This window comes from Miscanthus floridulus, chromosome 9 (assembly GCF_019320115.1).
Source record: "Miscanthus floridulus cultivar M001 chromosome 9, ASM1932011v1, whole genome shotgun sequence".
In the NCBI taxonomy this organism is placed as follows: Eukaryota; Viridiplantae; Streptophyta; class Magnoliopsida; order Poales; family Poaceae; genus Miscanthus; species Miscanthus floridulus.
In genome coordinates, this window is record NC_089588.1 from 31,191,618 (window position 1) to 31,210,794 (window position 19,177).

Here is a 19,177-nt window from a genome sequence, read left to right on the forward strand (position 1 = left end):
AGCCCTGGCGTGGAAGCCGGTCCCCGAGGGACCCTAGGTTTATGAACCCAACATCAAGCTTCTTTGGCCGTTTCAACAGCCATGATGGATCTTCTCGCCGAGAAATTTTCATGTCTTCCGATTTCTGATCCAACTTGAACTCGAGAGGCTGTGGAGAGTAAAGACTCCCACTTGGACACAAGCAATCTATCTGAGTTGGAGATCCAATCTAAAGTCTAGATTGAAGACCCAAGTTGTTTTCCACTAGGACTCAAGAATTCAGGTTCAATCTATCAAGATACAATCAGCTACCTCATGCAGTCAGAGCAAGAGATCCCATTGACAGCTGCTCAGAAGGGCTTGGTCTTATCCATCACACCTGAGGGAGGCATCATTCACTGGCCAGGTTCCTGACCTGGAACTTCTTCCTCGGATCCATCTCGCCTTGTCGGCATGGTGGAGCTCCTACCCTATCAAGACGATAGCAATCTTCTAACCGATGATGACCATGGCTCCACAGAGATCCTGGACATCGCAATGACTGTAGAGTCTGGGACACACTTAGCACCAAGGCATTCAAGAGAAGTCTTCATGGTCAGTCACCCACCCTATATCCCTATGCCATAGGCTCTAGATATTCAACACGAAGAGGAGACTTTGTCCAACATCTCCCCGGATGGTCCAGCACCCAACAGAGAAACTGATGAGCAGAAGACGACTAGGGAGAAGAAGAACAAAGCATGATAGGCCCATCACAACTAGACCTAACACCGCAGAGAAGAGTGGGAACAATATCAGTCAGCCTGCCACGAAGTAGAACGACAGCACTTGGCTGCGAAAGCCAAAGCTGAACAGCGCTATCAGGATCAAGAAAGGAATCGGCAACACTGAGAACATGACAACATAAGAGCTTTAGCATCATGTAACCTCGACGCCAACTTCATGGAACTTGCTAGTCATAGGGTCTTTACCACACCCAACGCCAATGTCTATGCTCTAGCAAATGAGCTAGCCACCATAGAAAACCCAAATGATGATCAACAATGCCTCTATGTCATTCTAGAATCCATAGCCCCATAGATGCAAGCAGCAAGGGGGCCTCCACCGCTAACCCTTCTCGAGGGCTAGATCCTCTCTCTCTCGCCAATTCTCGACAAGGGGGCACACAGTGAGTACCAGCCTTTTCATGTCTAGGGTCGTAGGGTAACCAGAACAAGAACCAGGGTGTTGTGCAGTCAGCCAACCATCATCATGGGTACCACTATTAAAATAGGGAAGGCAGAGGTGAGTCCAAGTATAGGGAAGTTGGCATCTCCCCCGATAGGTTCCCATGCTTCTCGGACAGATTCCTTTCTATCTGACTTCCCTACAAATTCAAGCCATCCAACCACTCCAAGTATGACATGAAGACAGAGCCCAATCAGTGGTTGTGTATCTACTCTCAGTCAATTGAGTTGGCTGGTGGTGATGACGATATCAAGTTTCTATATTTTTGCAAGGCACTCGAGACTGCGCCACTCGCCTAGTTTGATAAGCTACGACCCAACTCCATGGATACTTGTGAACAACTCCAGTGCAAGTTTTGTGAAAACTTTTGTGGCGTTCTTACCCACCCAAGCTCTCGGATCGGGCTCAGAACATGCAAGCAGAAACCAGATGAAACTTTCCAGGAATATTACCGCCGCTTTACGGAGTTGCGAGCTCAAGTGTATGATATCACAGACATGGAGGTGATTGAACACTTCTCCAATGGGATCAAATACAAGTGGCAGTTTGAAAAGTTCTATGATAATAACCCAGAGACAGCCAAAGCTTTAAGTGCACTGTCTAGAAAACGATCGCATCTGAGGAGCATACACGCGAGAGGTTCCCGGCACGTTGTTGATGGTAGTTAACAACTACTATAAACCATCAATAAAACATGTATAAGCACATAAATATGATCACCAACAAAGGTCTAGGGGTTTAAACTAACTATTTCCATGAGTTTTGGTGAATCTATTTTTTCTATAGGGTTTATTCAGAAAACCATCAAGGTGGATCTACATGTCGGAATTAATTATGCTTATCCACAGCGAAACAGACACTAGAAGGTTCCAGAAGACTCGAGAGGACTCCACACCGAGGTGAAGCCCGAGTGGCTACCAGGTGGGACCGGCCGGCCCCACCTGTAGGGCGCCCGACCCCCCAGGGCCCACATGTTAGCCCCTATCGCTACGTCGGTTCTCCACCGCCGCCTAGATTGCATGTACGTTGTTTATTCAAGTCGGTTTGATCCGAGGCCTCAGGATTGACGCTCCGACCTATATAACCAGACCCTGCCCCCCCTCTAGAGCACACTGCCATAAGTTAAGATCAGACCAGAAATTAGGGTTTCTAGAGAGAAGAGAATAGAGCTCTAATTCTTCAAAGTTCTAGTATAGGCTAGCTAGCAAGGTTCAAGTAGAGTGTTGGCTATTGCTTACGATTCCGGATTTGCCATCTGGAGACTGGTATAGTCATTGTATCTCTTTATTTATGACTTTCTGCTACTTCAATATTATGTTGATATTCATTATGTTCCAAGTTTGCTCTAGTTATATGCTTGTGTTTACACCAAAATTTGGGAGAAAGAACGTGGGAACTCACAGGCTTTCAAGGTTGTGCCAGTCAAGAAAGATCGATGTCAGCCGATTCAAATACAACTCTAGAATCGGATATATATTAGGGTGACGTCAGCAGACAGCAATGATGAACTACGGTTGGCACCAGAAAATTACATGTCAGACTCTACAAAAAAGGAAAAATTAGAGTCCAATTTATCTTAAATTAGGAATGTTTTCATTTTATGCCAAAGGTTGTAAATCGTGCTTCGAGTAGGACTCGTGTTTTGTTTAACTCATCGTTTGCTAATCTAAAACTGATCTAATCTACATCTTAAGCGATGAGTTATGTTTTTATCAGCTATTTTGCGTCAATCTTAATCATGCATAGCGTGCGGTTAAGGCATGTTTGATCTTGAGTAGATCTATCAGTTAGCGAGAACCATTTCATGGCCCATCATCATGGCCTATGGGATTCTACCCCTCACCCCACTATTGGCACCGTGGAGTGGGGATCATTAGTTGATAGACCCGTTCCTGAGAAGACATGACCTTAACTGTGCGCTATGCCTGAATTGGCTGTTTAACCGATATCGAATGCTTTCATGAACAGTTCACATCACGAGATTGTTGAAGTAGAGATAAGTTGAAAGATGTGTTAGCCCCATGATCTTGTTATTGTGTTATGGCATGCATGATTCTGCCTCATGCCCCACTGATATTAGTAATGAGTTAGGGTCATCGAGTCTATTGTTGTTTCTACGGCCTGCATGATTCTGCCTCATGCCCCACTGGTCATAGCGATAGATGAGATCTAACATGTTCATTAGATTTATCTTTATTAAATGATTAAGTGATGTTGAATTGTTTCTTTATATAAAAAGGAGTTTGGTTGCTCGTAATCATTGGCTCAGTATGGACCGATCATCATTGATATCTTATTGCCATTGATTAATATTCATTTAAATGATGTTTATCCTGAATGATAACTAATTCTCCTCACACGACCCCATGAGCTCTAACTGACGTATTCTCATGAATATATTGGAATCGGCTATTTAGCCGATTTCCTTTCATATCGGCTCTCACAGCCGTACATTCAGGACTGTCTGGCAACATCGGCAAGTTCCGCCCTTAACTATTGATAAACTTTCTCTCCTTGTTAATTGCAGAGTCAAATTGACCAGCATGCCTCGGGAGGATTGCGTAGGATCGACCACTCCTGCGCTGAAGCTAGGCAGATCTGCTCTATCGAAATTATATGTCGACACACGTTTCTGGCATGTCTGGTGAGACACCACAGTTGTCATGGCGGTTCACAACAATGACAGCATCCTTATGGTACATTGTGAAGACCTGCCTGATGAAGATAAGGATACCATCAACAAAGCTATGGAAGAAATTCAGAAAAAGTGTTTGTTGTCCTACACCAAAACACGTGACAGCACAATTATTCAGAAATTTCCACTACCAAGAGTTCTACTACATGGGCAGATAGATACGGTCGAAGCTGAAGATAGGCGTTTCTTTAGGGAAGCCATAGACAAGTCTATTCGTGATGCCATATCAAGCCGCAATGAAGCTTTTGTTTACGCATTTCACAACGCCATGAAAGAGGCAATTCATGGAATTCCAGTTGGTCAGGTTGGATCGACTTGTTATAATATTCCAGATCCGTTGACCTAAGGGACTAATCAAGTCGGTACCAATTATCAAGAAGCAGCACCAACTGGTAATGGTGGCATCTAGACACTTCAAGGTTCATCTGAACAAACTCCGGGTACTGCTACAAATCAGATACAGTACAATCCTGGACCGTTAGTACAGCATGTGCAGCAGCTGGCGGGGCAAAGTCAAAACCAGATGATCAATTTTGGCACATCAGGCCACATACCGTCGTCAGCTTAGAAGATAGCACCATCTGTTCAGAGGATCCGTAGAGATATAGATCCTTATGTCTATAATCAAAGACCTCAAGTAGCAAGCCAGCAAAGGACCCAACAGATTGAGATTTCACAAGGCTATCATTATGGCACGGATTATAACACCCTCCACATGATACCAAATCCAGGATATCAAGGCATACGGGATTTCAATCCACAGATGGGTCAGCAAGTACCGAGAAATCCAAATCCGCAAGCTGACGAGTTGCTACTCAAGGTGACCGAGATGATGAAGAATCAGTTCGGTCTGAAGCCAAAAGGAATGACCTTTTCGTACAAACACCCATATCCAGAATGGTATGATTTGGCCGCCCTTCCTACAAATTATAGGCTCTCGAAATTCACCAAGTTCACTAGTCAAGACGGTACAAGCACAATAGAACATGTCAGTCGGTATCTTACACAATTGGGCGAAGCATCAGTTCAGGATGCCCATCGAGTTAGTTTCTTCTCCTTATCCCTGTCAGGGCTAGCCTTCACTTGGTTCTCGTCACTACCAGTCAACTCCATTGCCAATTTGGCTGACCCGGAGAAGAAGTTTCATACATATTTTTACACTGGGACTGGAGAGAAGAAAATAACTGATTTGACAACCATGAGACAGAGGACTAATGAATCGGGCACTGAATTTCTTCAGAGATTCCGAGAGACTAAAAATCTATGTTTCTCGTTGAGCTTGGCCGATGATCAACTAGCTACTTTAGCCATCCAAGGAATGTTGCCGATGTGGAAAGAGAAACTGCTGGGACAGGAATTTGACAACTTGGGTCAATTGGCTCAATGAGTGGCAGCACTTAATAGCCAATTCCGAAGCATACACAGAGATACCCGATTTCAGAAGAGTACCTCAATGGCCGAAGCTTACGATCCATATTTAGTCGATGACGGCTATGAAGATGAAGAAGAAGCAGTTGCTGTAGCTGAATGGAATTGGGGCAAGAAGACAGTGATGGTGCCAAGTCCTTGGGGAAAAGGAGTTGAGGAGGGTTATGACTTTGATGTTACCAAATCAGACAAGCTCTTCGATTTCTTGCTTGAGAAGGGAAGATCAAGTTGCCCGATGGTCATGTCATGTTGCCCCCTGATCAGTTGAAGAACAAGAAGTTCTACAAATTCCATAACGCTACTTCTCATTCCACTAATGAATGTAGAATCTTCAAGCAGCATATACAGAGAGCTATTCAGGAAGGGAGGCTCAAATTCGATACACCTCAGAAGATGAAAGTCGATGATAATCCTTTCCTAGGAGATCAGAACATGGTTGATGCTGGGCTGTTTAAAGGAAAAACCAAGGTCCTAACATCGACCAAATCGAGAGAAGCTGGGACAGTCGATCCCAAAATGCAAATATCGGCTGATGAGTACAGAGAGATTAGAAGATGCCGTGCCGAACAAAAGAGCCAATACAAGTAGAGGAAGACATCAAAAGCAGAGACGTCAAAGCCACGGGTCACATCTCGGATTCTGTTGAATAAATGGCAGCGGCAGAAGGAAAAGGATTATCAATGTTGGTTAAAAGATCAAGCATACTAGCATCAATTAGAAGAAGAGAGGTATGAAAGGGAACAAGTTGAATTACATTGGAATTGTCCCTTCTTTAGGCATTGCTGGAATGAAGGTTTGAAGTTGCCTACTAGACATGACTGTCTAGAATGTAGCAATCAATATCGGGAGTATAGGCAATCTCGAACCAACCGCCGGTCTATCCATGCTCAAGATGCATATCATCATAACAACATGGATCGGCGTTTAAAAAATGAAAGTGTTCATGATCGGTTGGGAAAAAGAGTCATTGGACAGGACTGGGCTGATCATGAAGAGGAAGGCACTGAAAGAAGATACACGTGGCAGGAAGGCTAGTGGTGCCCAGGAGATTTGATGAGAAGCCAAAAGAGGAGGGTGCAGCGCCTAAGGAACAGAGAGATGGAACAGGCTCAGGCACCCGGTAAAACTCAAGTATGGCATACCAAGTAGATAGCTGATAAGAAGCAACCATCGGCTAATATCCAAATGGCTTTTCTGTTACCATTAGAATTCAGAGCTCTGGCAGATTAGGAAGTTTATTCAGACTTTTATGAGTCAGAGTATGAAGAGATGGTTGCCAAGTTAACGGTTGTGCAGCAAGCAATATTTGATAAGCCAATCAAGCATCGGCACTTAAAGGCTTTATATATGAAAGGTTTTGTTGATGGGAAGCCGATGAACAAGATGTTGGTGGACAGAGGTGCTTCTGTCAATCTTATGCCATACACCACTTTTCTATAAGTTTGGCAAGGGACCAAGAGATTTGCTTGAGACCGACATGATGCTTAGAGACTTCAGAGGAAATACATCCAAGGCCCGGGGGGCAATAAACGTCGAACTAACAATCGGGAGTAAAACTCTACTCACCACGTTCTTTGTCATTGATGGGAAAGGATCATACAGTTTACTCCTCGGTCATGATTGGATTCATGCGAATTGCTGCATACCGTCGACCATGCATCAATGTTTGATTCAATGGCATGGATATGATGTCGAACTGGTTCGTGCTGATGAATCCGTAAGCATCACAACAGTCGATCTAGTCTTTTGGGAACTAGGAGATTTTGAGTGTTTTTTTGGCAAGTCATGGGAAGGAGGCTTCATTAAGATCAGCAATGAAAGACAACAACCGATGCAAGCAATCGGCTCTGAGAGTTTATTTTAGTAAAAAAGGTTACAGCTTCATATCGGCCATTGGAATAAAGGAAAACAAGTATTAGTTATGAGGTTTAGACCGATGTATGAATGCTAGATAAGGTGGTGAATTCGGAGTTAATGGATTTGAAGAAGTCATGTTTCACTTAACAGGATGTTTGACCTAGGTTGATTGCTCGTTCAACTTTTGATATGAAAGTTTCTATGGTACATTATCCTAACACCCGGGCAACATTCGATAGCCGATTCATTCTCGGCTCTAATAGCCGGTAACAAAGGAGTATCGCCTCTAGTTCAAAAAATAAAGATCTTCAAAAATAGTAAAAGCCGATATGATATGTATCACCTATAGAACAAAGACAAAAGAAAAAGCAGTCATACACAAAGGTACCAAATGGCTGAAGGAGGGAAATCGAAGGATTCTCTTAATAGAAGCTGTGTTTTCAGACTCAACTGGATTAAGATCAGAAGTCTGAGATCGGTTGTTTTAAATTGGCTCTTTAGTCAAAACAAAGATACAACAAGACAACAGGAAAGTATGGTCATACATGCATTAACTTATGAATTACAAGTTCAAGACATCCTAGATAATTTTCAATAGTTCTAGCCGGACGACATCGACTTCTGCAATCTTTTGCTCGTACTCTTCGGCTGTTCCAGGAGTGTTCTCAAGACTGCTATGAATGGCTCTGCTTCTTTTTACTTTGGCCAGCAATTCCTGTTTCTTCTGCTTGACAGCATCAGCGATTTGGGCCAGAGTAAACTTGCGATGATCAATAGCAGCTTTGACGCTTTCCAGTTCCTTCTCAAGTTCAGCACATTTGATTTCTAGCTGGGAAAGCTCTGGATCGGTCCTGGAGGAGGAATTTTTTAGATCATCAATTAGCCGCATCAACTCTTTAGCCTCTTGCTTGTTGGAGCTATCCTGGGCCATCAAAGCTTCACGGTTGGACAGGTTTCTCTGAATTTTTTTTGCCTTTAGAGCTTGATCTTCAAAAGAAGACAAATATAACAAGACTCTGGAGAGGGTTGGAGATGGATCACCCTTTACAACCAAGAAGACTCTCTGCATCGAGTCGGTGTCTTGGACCAGATCGGCTACGTCCTTCTTGAGCATTGGCAATATATGTCTTAGCCGCTTTCTGGTCTCTTTCGATAGGGCTTCACTAGGAGAAGTAGCTGATGATTTGATTTCATCCTCATCAAAATATTCCTCAAAATTGAGAGAATGGCTCTGGGCTGGAAGATTGGATGCCTGTGTACAAGAGAAAACTTGATTAGAAGGTTTGGCTTAATTTATCGCAAAGTGAACAACAAAGAAGATATGGCGCCTTCTCTATAGCGGCCTCTATCAGAGGGGAAGGGGCAGCTAATGATGCTCCAATAACATCCAACTGAGTCGGCTCTAAACTTCCAGCGTTGGCATCTGCAATGACAGGGGAAATTTTCAGTTCACGATCATCGCGATGGAAAAGACGTATAGTTTCCTTACCATCAGGTGTGTGCCGGATTAGGGGATCGGCAGTCTAAACACCGACCACAGGATTATTCCCAATGTCAATTGGATCATTGCCAATAGGTGAACTACCAGATTCCTGTTCTTGCACGAATGTTTCATCAAAAGATGTCTGGAATAATGAATAGCCAAATAAGAGGTGGGGATGACAATGAATCAAGAAATCAAGAAGGATGCTCCAGTAAATTTCAAAGATGGAACTTACATTTTCTGTCATTATGGGAGTATCGGTTATTTCAGCCGAGATTGGCTCCATTTGTGGATCAGCCGATGAAGGTTCTGTTGGGGGTGAATCAAATGCCTGGGATAGCAATCCGGCGCCCAAAGTAGACTGTGACGCAATGCTCGATAACTATGAAGGAACGAGATTAGAAAGGTAAACACCAATCCAAAGAAAAGGCGAATTAATTACCTAAATAGCTGATGGTCTCGTTCTACGCAGTCTCTTCCTAGTAGTAGCCTTCTGAGTTACCCCTGGAGACACCTTGCGCTTTGGGGTGACGTGTCACAATTGTGGGAGCAATAGGGGTTCTCATCAACCTCTTCAAGGAAGGTGCGGCCGATCCCATCCTTGAAACTAGGCATGAGGGTTGGTAATCTATGGGACACCCTCTCCTGTCTAGGCTTGGAGGGTTGAATTCGACGTCCTAAAAGGATCAATCAGAATGATTGGCAAAAGGATTTGCCAAGTAGTCTATCTGAAAAGGGAAATAAAATATTACCTCACTACTAGAAGCAAATTCCTCATCCAGAGCTATACACAGAGGGAGAACTAGCCCACAGAAAAGATGGGAACGCCATTCTTGCCACCAGGTGTCGAAGAGGCTAGAAGAGAAACTGGCTATGACCCAGTTGTGCAAGGAAAAAGAAGGAAGGTCTGACCACAATTGAAAGATTCTGGAAGCTTCCAACACGTCGCTGACATCTTCCCTTGGCTTCAAGATGTTCTCAAAGAACAGGCGGGGGGAAGTTGGCCGATGCCGAACTGACGGGCCATAAAAGAAGGGTTGTAGAACTCGTAGGTCAGAGGATTGCCCGGGGTGGAGGAGCCTTTGACCATTTTGCCACGACCATGACAAAATTCAGCCAAAAGAACATAGGGCTTGATAAAGGTATTAAAGATCGCGGCCGCTATCTCGTCCGAGCAGCCGGACTCAAATCGGAACTTGAATGGAAAGATTAGTTCATCATCCTCCTTGTAAGGTAGCCAAGTTAGGACGACTACATCAAACCCTCTGTAAAGCTTTTTGAAGAAGTGGCCAACATCGAAGTCAATGGTTATGGCCGATGTAGCCTCACCATAATTCATACACTGTCGGGTTCTTCCTTCTTTGCCTCTATATTCCTCATCAAAATTGGAGGAGGGAAAACTCATATCTCTGAGATCAGGCCTTACTGACTTATGCATGTATAGATTGAGCCACAATTGTATCAGCCACCAGGGGCCGTTGATAGTCTGTACTGGTTCATTCTTTAGCAGTTGAGCAGCCACTTGGTACATCAGATGATAAGCAGCTCCCAGCAGATATTTTCCAAGAGGGATATCCTTACCTAATGCCAGGTGTTCTACCATAAGTTTGTAATTATAAGTTGGGCCACAAGACGACCCACAAAAGATAAATTTCTCTAGCCACATATTCAGAAAGGCCACGTACTCTCGTTCACTAACAGATGATCCATCCTCAACATGATTCAGAATGTAATTCGCCCATCCGGTATAGTCTGCTATCTTGGCCAGTCTTTTGTAACCAGCACTCAAGTACTCATAAGGTTGCATTGATCCAGTAGTTCTAAGGCCAATCAACATGTATACATCGGCCAGGGTAATGATCATCGGGCCATGGCCAAAAATGAAAGCATTTAGAGAATTGTACCAAAAATAAGAAGCAGAGATCAGGAGTGAATCATTTCTCTCCATTTCGGACAACGAAAGTGTCAGACACTGGTTTAGATCATAAAGCTCCCAATCTCCACCCTTCTTTGCGGATACCCTACAAAACCAGTCTCTCCATCCCTTAGGCGCTTTAGGCTAGTTTCTGAAGGGAGTTTTGTTCCAAGAAGACAAGTCCACTATAGACCTTTTAAAAGGGATCTGCTAGGTTTCTTGGCAGATAAAATCAGATGGATCAGGGTCTCCCATCGGCCCGAGGAAGTAAGCATTAGGGACAACAGTCGATGGAATCAAGATCTCGTTCTTCATTTCCTAGAAATCGGATAAAATAAATTCAAAAGGGGCAGAAATACGGGGTAACGGCCGACACCTAGAGAACGGAAACTAGAAACATACCTTAGGAACATGATCATAGGTCGCCATCATAGCCGGAGCAAGTTCAGATCTAGCAAAGATAGCTTGAATAAACGGTTTGACGGAACGGCGGATTTGCTAGGGTTTGGGTCCTCGATAACGGCGGCGTCAGCTGTTGAAGTTGGCTCTAGAAAAGAGGGGAAAACAAAAAGGTTGAGTGCGTCGAAAGAGGCACTATTGATGTTATGTGAGGCTCAGGCCAAAAAGTTAGGAGTTATGCGTATTTCTCAGATAAGGACGGTTGCGGCACGGTAAACCGATGAGTCGGAATTTTGGGACAAAACCATTTTATCCCAAAATTGGGGGCATATGTTTGCACCAAAATTTGGGAGAAAGAACGCGGGAACTCGTAGGCTTTCAAGGTTGTGCCAGTCAAGAAAGATCGATGTCAGCCAATTCAAATACAACTCTGGAATCAGATATATATTAGGGTGACATCAGCAGACAGCAATGATGAACTACGGTTGGCACCGGGAAATTACATGTCAGACTCTACAAAAAAGGCAAAATTAGAGTCCAAGTTATCTTAAATTAGGAATGTTTTCATTTTATGCCAAAGGTTGTAAATCGTGCTTCGGGTAGGACTCGTATTTAGGCTCCGGGTATAAATACCAAACCCTGGCTATTGTAAAGGGATCAACCAATCAATCAAATACAAGTCAATTACTTTTTTCAGCTCTGGCCACCCCTTAGGAGTAGGAGTAGAGTAGATCTCGGTGAGTTCTTCGGCAAGTACGGCTGCATCGATTCGGTCGACCTCCACTGCTTGTTGTAAGTACCGTCATGGTTTATACCTATATTCATATGGCTGCATCGATCCGGTCGAACCCCACTGCGGCTCTGGTATAAGCTAGTTATCGACTCTTGCCTAATTCAAGTATGGCCTATGTGATTCTGCCTCACAACCCACTACTTGAATTGGATCAAGGTCAAGTTATCGGCTCTATCTTAGAGTGGCAGTCTTTGGTAGATTCATTAAGTTACCGATATTGCTTATTGCTTTCATTGCTTATCTAATTATAGCAATATCACTCTGCCCGATTGAGATTGATCTAGATCGGCCTCATATCTTATTTAACTCATCGTTTGCAAATCTAAAACTGATCTAATCTATATCTTAAGCGATGAGTTATGTTTTTATCGGCTGTTTTGCGTCAATCTTAATCGTGCATAGCATGCGGTTAAGGCATGTTCGATCTTGAGTAGATCTATCTGTTAGCGAGAACCGTTTCATGGCCCATCATCACGGCCTGTGGGATTCTGCCTCTCACCCCACTGTTGGCACCATGGAGTGGGGATTGTTGGTTGATAGACCTGTTCTTGAGAAGACATGACCTTAACTGTGCGCTATGCCTGAATCGGCTGTTTAGCCGATATCGAATGCTTTCACGAATAGTTCACATCATGAGATCGTTGAAGTAGAGATAAGTTGAAAGATGTGTTAGCCCCATGATCTTGTTATTGTGTTACGGCCTGCATGATTCTGCCTCATGCCCCACTGATATTAGTAATGAGTTAGGGTCGTCGAGTCTATTGTTGTTTCTACGGCCTGCATGATTCTGCCTCATGCCCCACTAGTCATGGCGATAGATGAGATCTAACATGTTCATTATATTTATCTTTATTAAATGATTAAGTGATGTTGAATTGTTTCTTTATATAAAAAGGAGTTCGGTTGCTCGTAATCATTAGCTCAGTATGGACCGATCATCATTGATATCTTATTGCCATTGATTAATATTCATTTAAATGATGTTTATCCTGAATGATAACTGATTCTCCTCACACGACCCCATGAGCTCTAACTGACGTATTCTCATGAATATATTGGAATCGGCTATTTAGCCGATTTCCTTTCATATCGGCTCTCACAGCCGTACATTCGGGACTGTCTGGCAACATCGACAAGATCCGCCCTTAACTACTGATGAACTTTCTCTCCTTGTCAATTGTAGGGTCAAATTGACTGGCACGCCTCGGGAGGATTGTGCAGGATCGACCACCCCTGCGCTGAAGCTAGGCGGATCTGCTCCATCGAGCGGACCCTTCCGGCTTGCTGCGTGTGTCCTCGGCATGGGATGAAATTATGTGTCGACAGCTTGATATAGTTGTGATTGATGATGAGTTTATGCATATGTTCACAAAGCGCTTAGCCCAAGATGCGCATGGGTTAAGTGGTCGACTTTATGTAAGCATGATGCTTTGAGATTATTTACATGCAGATGCATTCTGCACTCTGGGTCATGTGGTAGATCATAGATGTGATACTCCTATTGAGTCCTTTGTAGTCCACTCCCCATTTGTAGAGCAAGTAGAACACGGTTGCGAAGAGAGTCAAGCTCTGTTCTTGATCTTCCTTAGTAATGTTCCTTATGCATAGATCTAGAGTTAATTATGCTATAGATGAGAGTGTATATACTTGGGTGTACAAAAGACTTAGTAAATAAGGAATGACTTAGGAATCTTTTGCTCTTACCGAATCTCATGCCTAGCCATACTATATTTTATGAGTCTCTATTTCTATCTCTGGAATTATTATCAATGCTTCACACTTATCATTTATTTATCATTTGACTTACCCCTGCCATAGCATGAGAGTGGTTTTATCATAAGTATACATATTTGTCAATATCTCTATGCCAACAATCCCATAGCTCATCCCTGTGGATAAAATATAAATAACGATACTCGATATACTCCAGGGTGAAATGTTACAATGGTATATTATCTGTGCGCTTGCGGATACTTTACTTTAACATATATAATTCTCTCTGAGTTTACAAGTGTCATTAATAATTACCAACCATGTATTTCTGGCATCATGCTAGGGATGATAACTTAGTAAAGAGTGATGTTAAGAAATGTCAACACACGTAATCAGTAGGACAACAGAAGCTACGACCCTAGGGGCAATCAGGGTGGACAGTCCAATATATAGGAAATGAGGACCCAATAACACCCTTGCCTCCATGGATAGGTCTAAGAAGTCTAACAAAAATAACAAAAAGTTTGAAGACCTCAAGAATCTACCCTGCCCTTTCCACAAGAACACCAAGCATACGGCGGCCGAGTGCAGACAATTCCAAGAGTTAGGGTTCTATGCAAAGACCAACAAAGGCAAGGGCAAAGATGATAATAACAAAGACGGAGATGACAACCCTGATCCAGGATTTCAGTGGCCCAAGGGCGCTATTGCAGTAATTTTCACAGGAGTCCCATCTTCGTCAAACAAGCGCTCCGGAAAATTGGCCCTTTGGGACATCTTGGCAGGGAACCTGCTTTGCCCAAGTACCTCAATTGGTCTGAGTACCTGATCCAATTTTCCAGAAAGGATCAATGGACCAGCGTATCTAATGCTACCCATTACCCACTCATCCTGGGTCCAACAATAGCCGACATGATAGTCCCCAAGGTCCTAATTGTTGGCGGTGTAGGACTGAACATCAAGCTCACCCCTGCGCCGTGCGTGGCCGGGCTGGAGCTTGCTCGCACCGCCATGGCCAGGGTTCGAGCTCGCCCCCGTGCCACGCATGGCCGGACTGCAGCTCGGTTGCGCCGCCATGTCCGGGGCTCACGCTCACCCCCGTGCCACGCGTGGCCGGGCTGAACCTCGCCTGCGCCGCCATGGCAGGGGCTCGAGCTCGCCCCACGCCGGTGATGGAGATTTCAGTACGGGAGGACAACGGAGTAAAGGAGGCGGTTGGAAGCTGCTCACCGGCTCAACATTCTTGTCCCTCGATTGAGTGCCTTGTAGGAGGATCACAGAGAAGGGAGTGAAAGAGGTCATGTCTGCTATCCTTAGGTCGTTGTACACATCTTGTTATTCACATATGGATCACGGATGGATATATATTTTGGAGCCCATGTCTATTAGATTTTTAGTAGGCAACAAGTATTTTGTGGACGCCGCCAAGGCGTACAACACAAATAATGTATGGAAGGATGGATACATATACTGCACATGTGTCGGTTGTAAAAATCAGAAATAGTTACAAAACATAGAGCCAATCTGTTTCAATGGGCCTTGAGATCCTCATGGTCCTCATTCAACAAGTTCAACTTGTCTAGAAAATTTCTTATAAGAGATGAGAAAGGTTGCACGCGTCTCTTCAATAGCGTTGAGAACCCTGACATGATATTTCTTCTTAATTAAGGGCCCTTTGTTGTTCATGGATTGGCTCATATGGGTCTTCTCCATTATCCGAAGAGCAGTAGTCATCGCTTACATTCCTTCTATAACCTTTGTCCATATGGCGCAATGCATAATGTGATGGAGAAGAGGCATTGCTTGGGGCCCTTGGTGGTGAAGTTCCTATTTGACTCATCACTTGAACTTGAGCTTGTGTCTTCACACTATTCACCTACTCTTGAATTTTCATCATGTTCTCGAATATGTGCTTGAGAATTGTGGAGGTGAAAGATATATATATGTTTCATTCTCTTTGGCCACAATGTTCATCCGGAGCTCATGAGCAATATTTTATTGATTGCTTCATTGGGTGTCATCTTGTCAAGATAATTCTCTTAGAGAATGGAGATGACCCAGTGTAGTCAAGCTTGAAAAGGATTTGATGATTTTCCTCACATCCTCATGTTGCTCTAGTTGCTTCAAACCTAGACCATTAATCTTAATGATAAGAATATTCAAACATGAGAACACGTACTAGTCTAATTTTTCTGTTGCAGTCTGTAGTAGTATATAGCCAAAACATAAGCTATGCCAACGAATTCAAAAAATCGCGATGCCAATGAATCATTCTGCTACGTATTTTGCACATGCACATGAATATATGCCTACCAATTTTTGCCTTGCTAGTGAGTAGGGCTGGAGATGTTTGTACGTCTAGAACCGAGTGTTTGCTACTGTGGTTTTAGTCGTTTGTTTTCCTTTCATGTGTTTATTCAAATTTGAAAAAAAAAACTTGGATTTCTTTTCATGCTCTTAGTGTAAATGAACATGTGGTATGTCAAATTTGAATTGTTCTGCACCAATGGAAGACAAAAACGCTGCAATTAAATCAGAAAAGAGACTAGGCCAAAGAGACCAAAATTGCCGCATTATATATAATATTAAGTTGCTCAATTCAACTCCATATTATGCTCAAGCTAATGGCCAAGTTGAGTCAAGTAACAAGATTTTGATCATCAAGCTTTCTTAAAATGAAAATTTAATTAGGACAATCCTAGGAGATAGCATGAGGTTCTGTCTGAAGCTCTATGCGCTCATCATATATCTATGTGCAAATATGTTGTTTAGTGACGGCCAATCTAAAAGTTGATTTTGGCCTGCCTCTATTGAGCATTCTAGCTCTTTCCTGGTGTGTATGACCTAATTGGCATCAACACACCGATGCACTCAAGTCACCGAGTGTCCCCACGGTGTTGTTAACTAACCGACGAGGCATTTGTGAAGAAAAAGATGGCAGATCGATCCTTAAGTTCAAAGGAAGATAGGCAGTTTTAATATTTCATTACATTTCTTTTTGGGAGTATGTTTCCATACACTATTAGTATTGTTACATTAGCAGATTAGCTGGTATGGCTGTGCAAGAAAAAAAATTTCACAATGTTATCTGACCGCTATCAGACAATCTCGACCCGACTTTCATCCATTCTTATCAAACTACTGCAAGTGGACGCTTAGGCTTCAAGCCTTAAAGGATTGTTTCGCTACTTATACAGCTTGCATTGTACTAATTAATGAATCCTGTGAGCTGTCTTTCTTATCGAGATTTCCAGGTACACATAGGAGTAGTTCTTAAGTCCATGACTGAATTTGTCAAAGTCGTTGCAAAAACCTCGAGGTCACCTCTGCAACGTCAACCACTGCATGAGGAATAGAATCGTTCGGGTGATAAGGGGATGCCTGTGTTGATCTTCAAACGTGCTTTTTTTTTTTTTTTTTTTTTTTTTTTGCTGTCTATTGAGACTTCATGCATGCAGGTCGTGGTTTACTACTTTTATTGTTAGTGTAATGCTAGAGCCTGATCACAAAAGATATATAAAACTCCGGGTTAAATTACTATATGGGTGATCTCAGCATCTTTTGATTTTCACGTCACCAGCTGTGCATCTTTCACGCAGTGCTGGAGAGAATGGTCAAATGCAGAGTCATGAGCATGCATGAGAGTATATTGTCGTAGCATGCATATTTTTTGCAAGTTTTTCAACCGGAAACAATTTATCCCAAGCAAAAGCCAAGAAAAAGTTTGTGTATGGTGTCTTTGCCCAGCAACACAATATATATCGAGACAAAACATACAAATAATTTTAATGGAACTAGACCCAGCTTTATTTCAGCTATATATTTAAATGATTTATTTAACCATTGGAGTGTGTTGTTAGCTGGGCGAGATAATATGCTAAAGTTTTTGACAGGTGCTTCTGGGATTGTGTTGGGCCATATGGCTATCAAGAAAGGACATTATTTTTTGACAAATGCCGACCAAAAGCTTTCATGCAGATTTTATTCAAGGCGATGTAGTGGCTACGGCTCTGGGCACCATTGCAGCGACTTGATGAGGATCAACAGGAACTGCAGATTCTTTCTTGCTGAAACTTGGAGTCAGTAGCTATGCAATTTTTTGCCTCCCATGGATGGCGGTTGTTTTTCAGGATTGGCCAATAATGTCGAACTCTATCATAATGTTTCTAGAGCTTTTGCGAGTGACTTTATAGCTGCGGCCATCTCTTTGTAATAATTTTAGACTAATGCCTTGTCCTTGATGAGGTCGAAACCAGAACAATTTCTGTTATCTAAAAAACATGAGACGAAGCAGTACACTCACTAAAATCTTTCACACATTTAGTATCGGTGCAGGTCCGAAAATCGGCAATGACTTGATGGATAACTTTACTGTATATCTGAGACGAAGAATACAAATAAGTGAACTACTTAAACCGGAGCAAGCAGCTTTAGTTTCAATGGGCGTTCCAAACACCAATGAATGCTAAAACTTTGTGCCATCCATTATCTATGGAGATGAGACTTAGCTGACCATCTAGAGAGACCGTAACAAGTACTAGCGCAAAGACAATTTGTAACATGTACTCATCTTGCTTCTTGCATGTACTTAATGATCAAGTCAAGAAGCTCCATTAATTCCAGTGGATTTTAAAAGCCTCCACTTGGTCTCCTATTGAACTGCCACTACCATATGTGCATGCTATGAAGGTAAAAGAACCATTGCATGGCATCAAGCACTATAAATACCCATGCAGCTGGGAACTCATCTCACTCAAGCACTCTTCTATAGTAATAGCTCACAATGGCGGGCACAAAGCTGATATCACTGGGGCTCATTGTCCTCATGAGCATGGGATTAGCCAATGCTATAAGGGTGGCTAGATACTCTAGTGCTGATGGGACTGGCACAGGAGATGGAGGGGGGCGGCGGATATGTGAATGGCGGGGGATCAGGGTCTGGGTCTGGCACCGGATCAGGTGATAGTGGTCCTTATGGTGCCCATGCAAGTGCTGGAGGGGGTGGTGCAGGTGGTGGAAATAGCCAATACGGTGGGTCCGGATATGGTTTGGGGTCAGGGTCCGGTTCAGGGTCTAGTACATATAGTCAAGGAGTGTATTCTGGCTATGGACAGTCTTCTAATGCTGGTGGAACTGGTGGAGGTGGGGGTGGAGGACAAGCCGGAGGTGCTTGGAATTCCAATGCTCAAGGATCCGGTAGCGGCACCGGTTCTGGCTCTAGCTATGCTAATAGGTATTGGCGGGGATCAAGTGGTGCAGGTGCAAATGCTAATGGCAATGGTGGTGGCACAGGAAACAGTCAAAATGGTGGGACTGGTGGTGGTTCAGGTGCTGGATCTGGATACGGCAATGCCTACCCCTGAATTCCATATCAGTTAATCTGAAGTTGGAGCCCATCGTCTTTCCTTATTTGAAGTCATAGAATTATGTATTTCCTTTCCCCCTTCGTTACATTTTTGTTAGAATTATTAAATCAATAAAGGGTCCAACTATTCTAGTAAGAGTAGTATGCTTGTAAGGTCGAGCTTATAAGATGTTGTAATCATGTCTGTTTATGAAAGAAATGATAACTCTTCTGTCGTTTAGCCACTACATATATCTCAAGAAATTTTTTATGTTTTTCTTTGGTGTTGTTAATTTCGGATGCCTACACCGTGCACATTCACATGGTTATTAAATAGTATATAC

At 43.2% G+C, this 19,177-nt stretch overlaps 1 protein-coding gene and 1 pseudogene across 1 annotated transcript; one reads left to right on the plus strand and one right to left on the minus strand.

The window, feature by feature from the left end:
* Positions 1-9,636: 9,636 nt before the first annotated feature.
* On the minus strand, positions 9,637-10,617 carry LOC136479588 (uncharacterized). The gene has a single exon (XM_066477407.1). It carries the CDS (start codon positions 10,615-10,617, stop codon positions 9,637-9,639), a length of 981 nt encoding a protein of 326 aa, XP_066333504.1.
* Positions 10,618-18,272: 7,655 nt separating this feature from the next.
* On the plus strand, positions 18,273-18,869 carry LOC136484374 (glycine-rich cell wall structural protein 2-like; annotated as a pseudogene).
* The last annotated feature ends 308 nt before the right edge of the window (positions 18,870-19,177 follow it).

Bases quoted from the DNA above. Each gene is read 5' to 3' on its own strand.
- LOC136479588 (XM_066477407.1), bottom strand. From the start codon at position 10,617: ATGGAGAGAAATGATTCACTCCTGATCTCTGCTTCTTATTTTTGGTAC.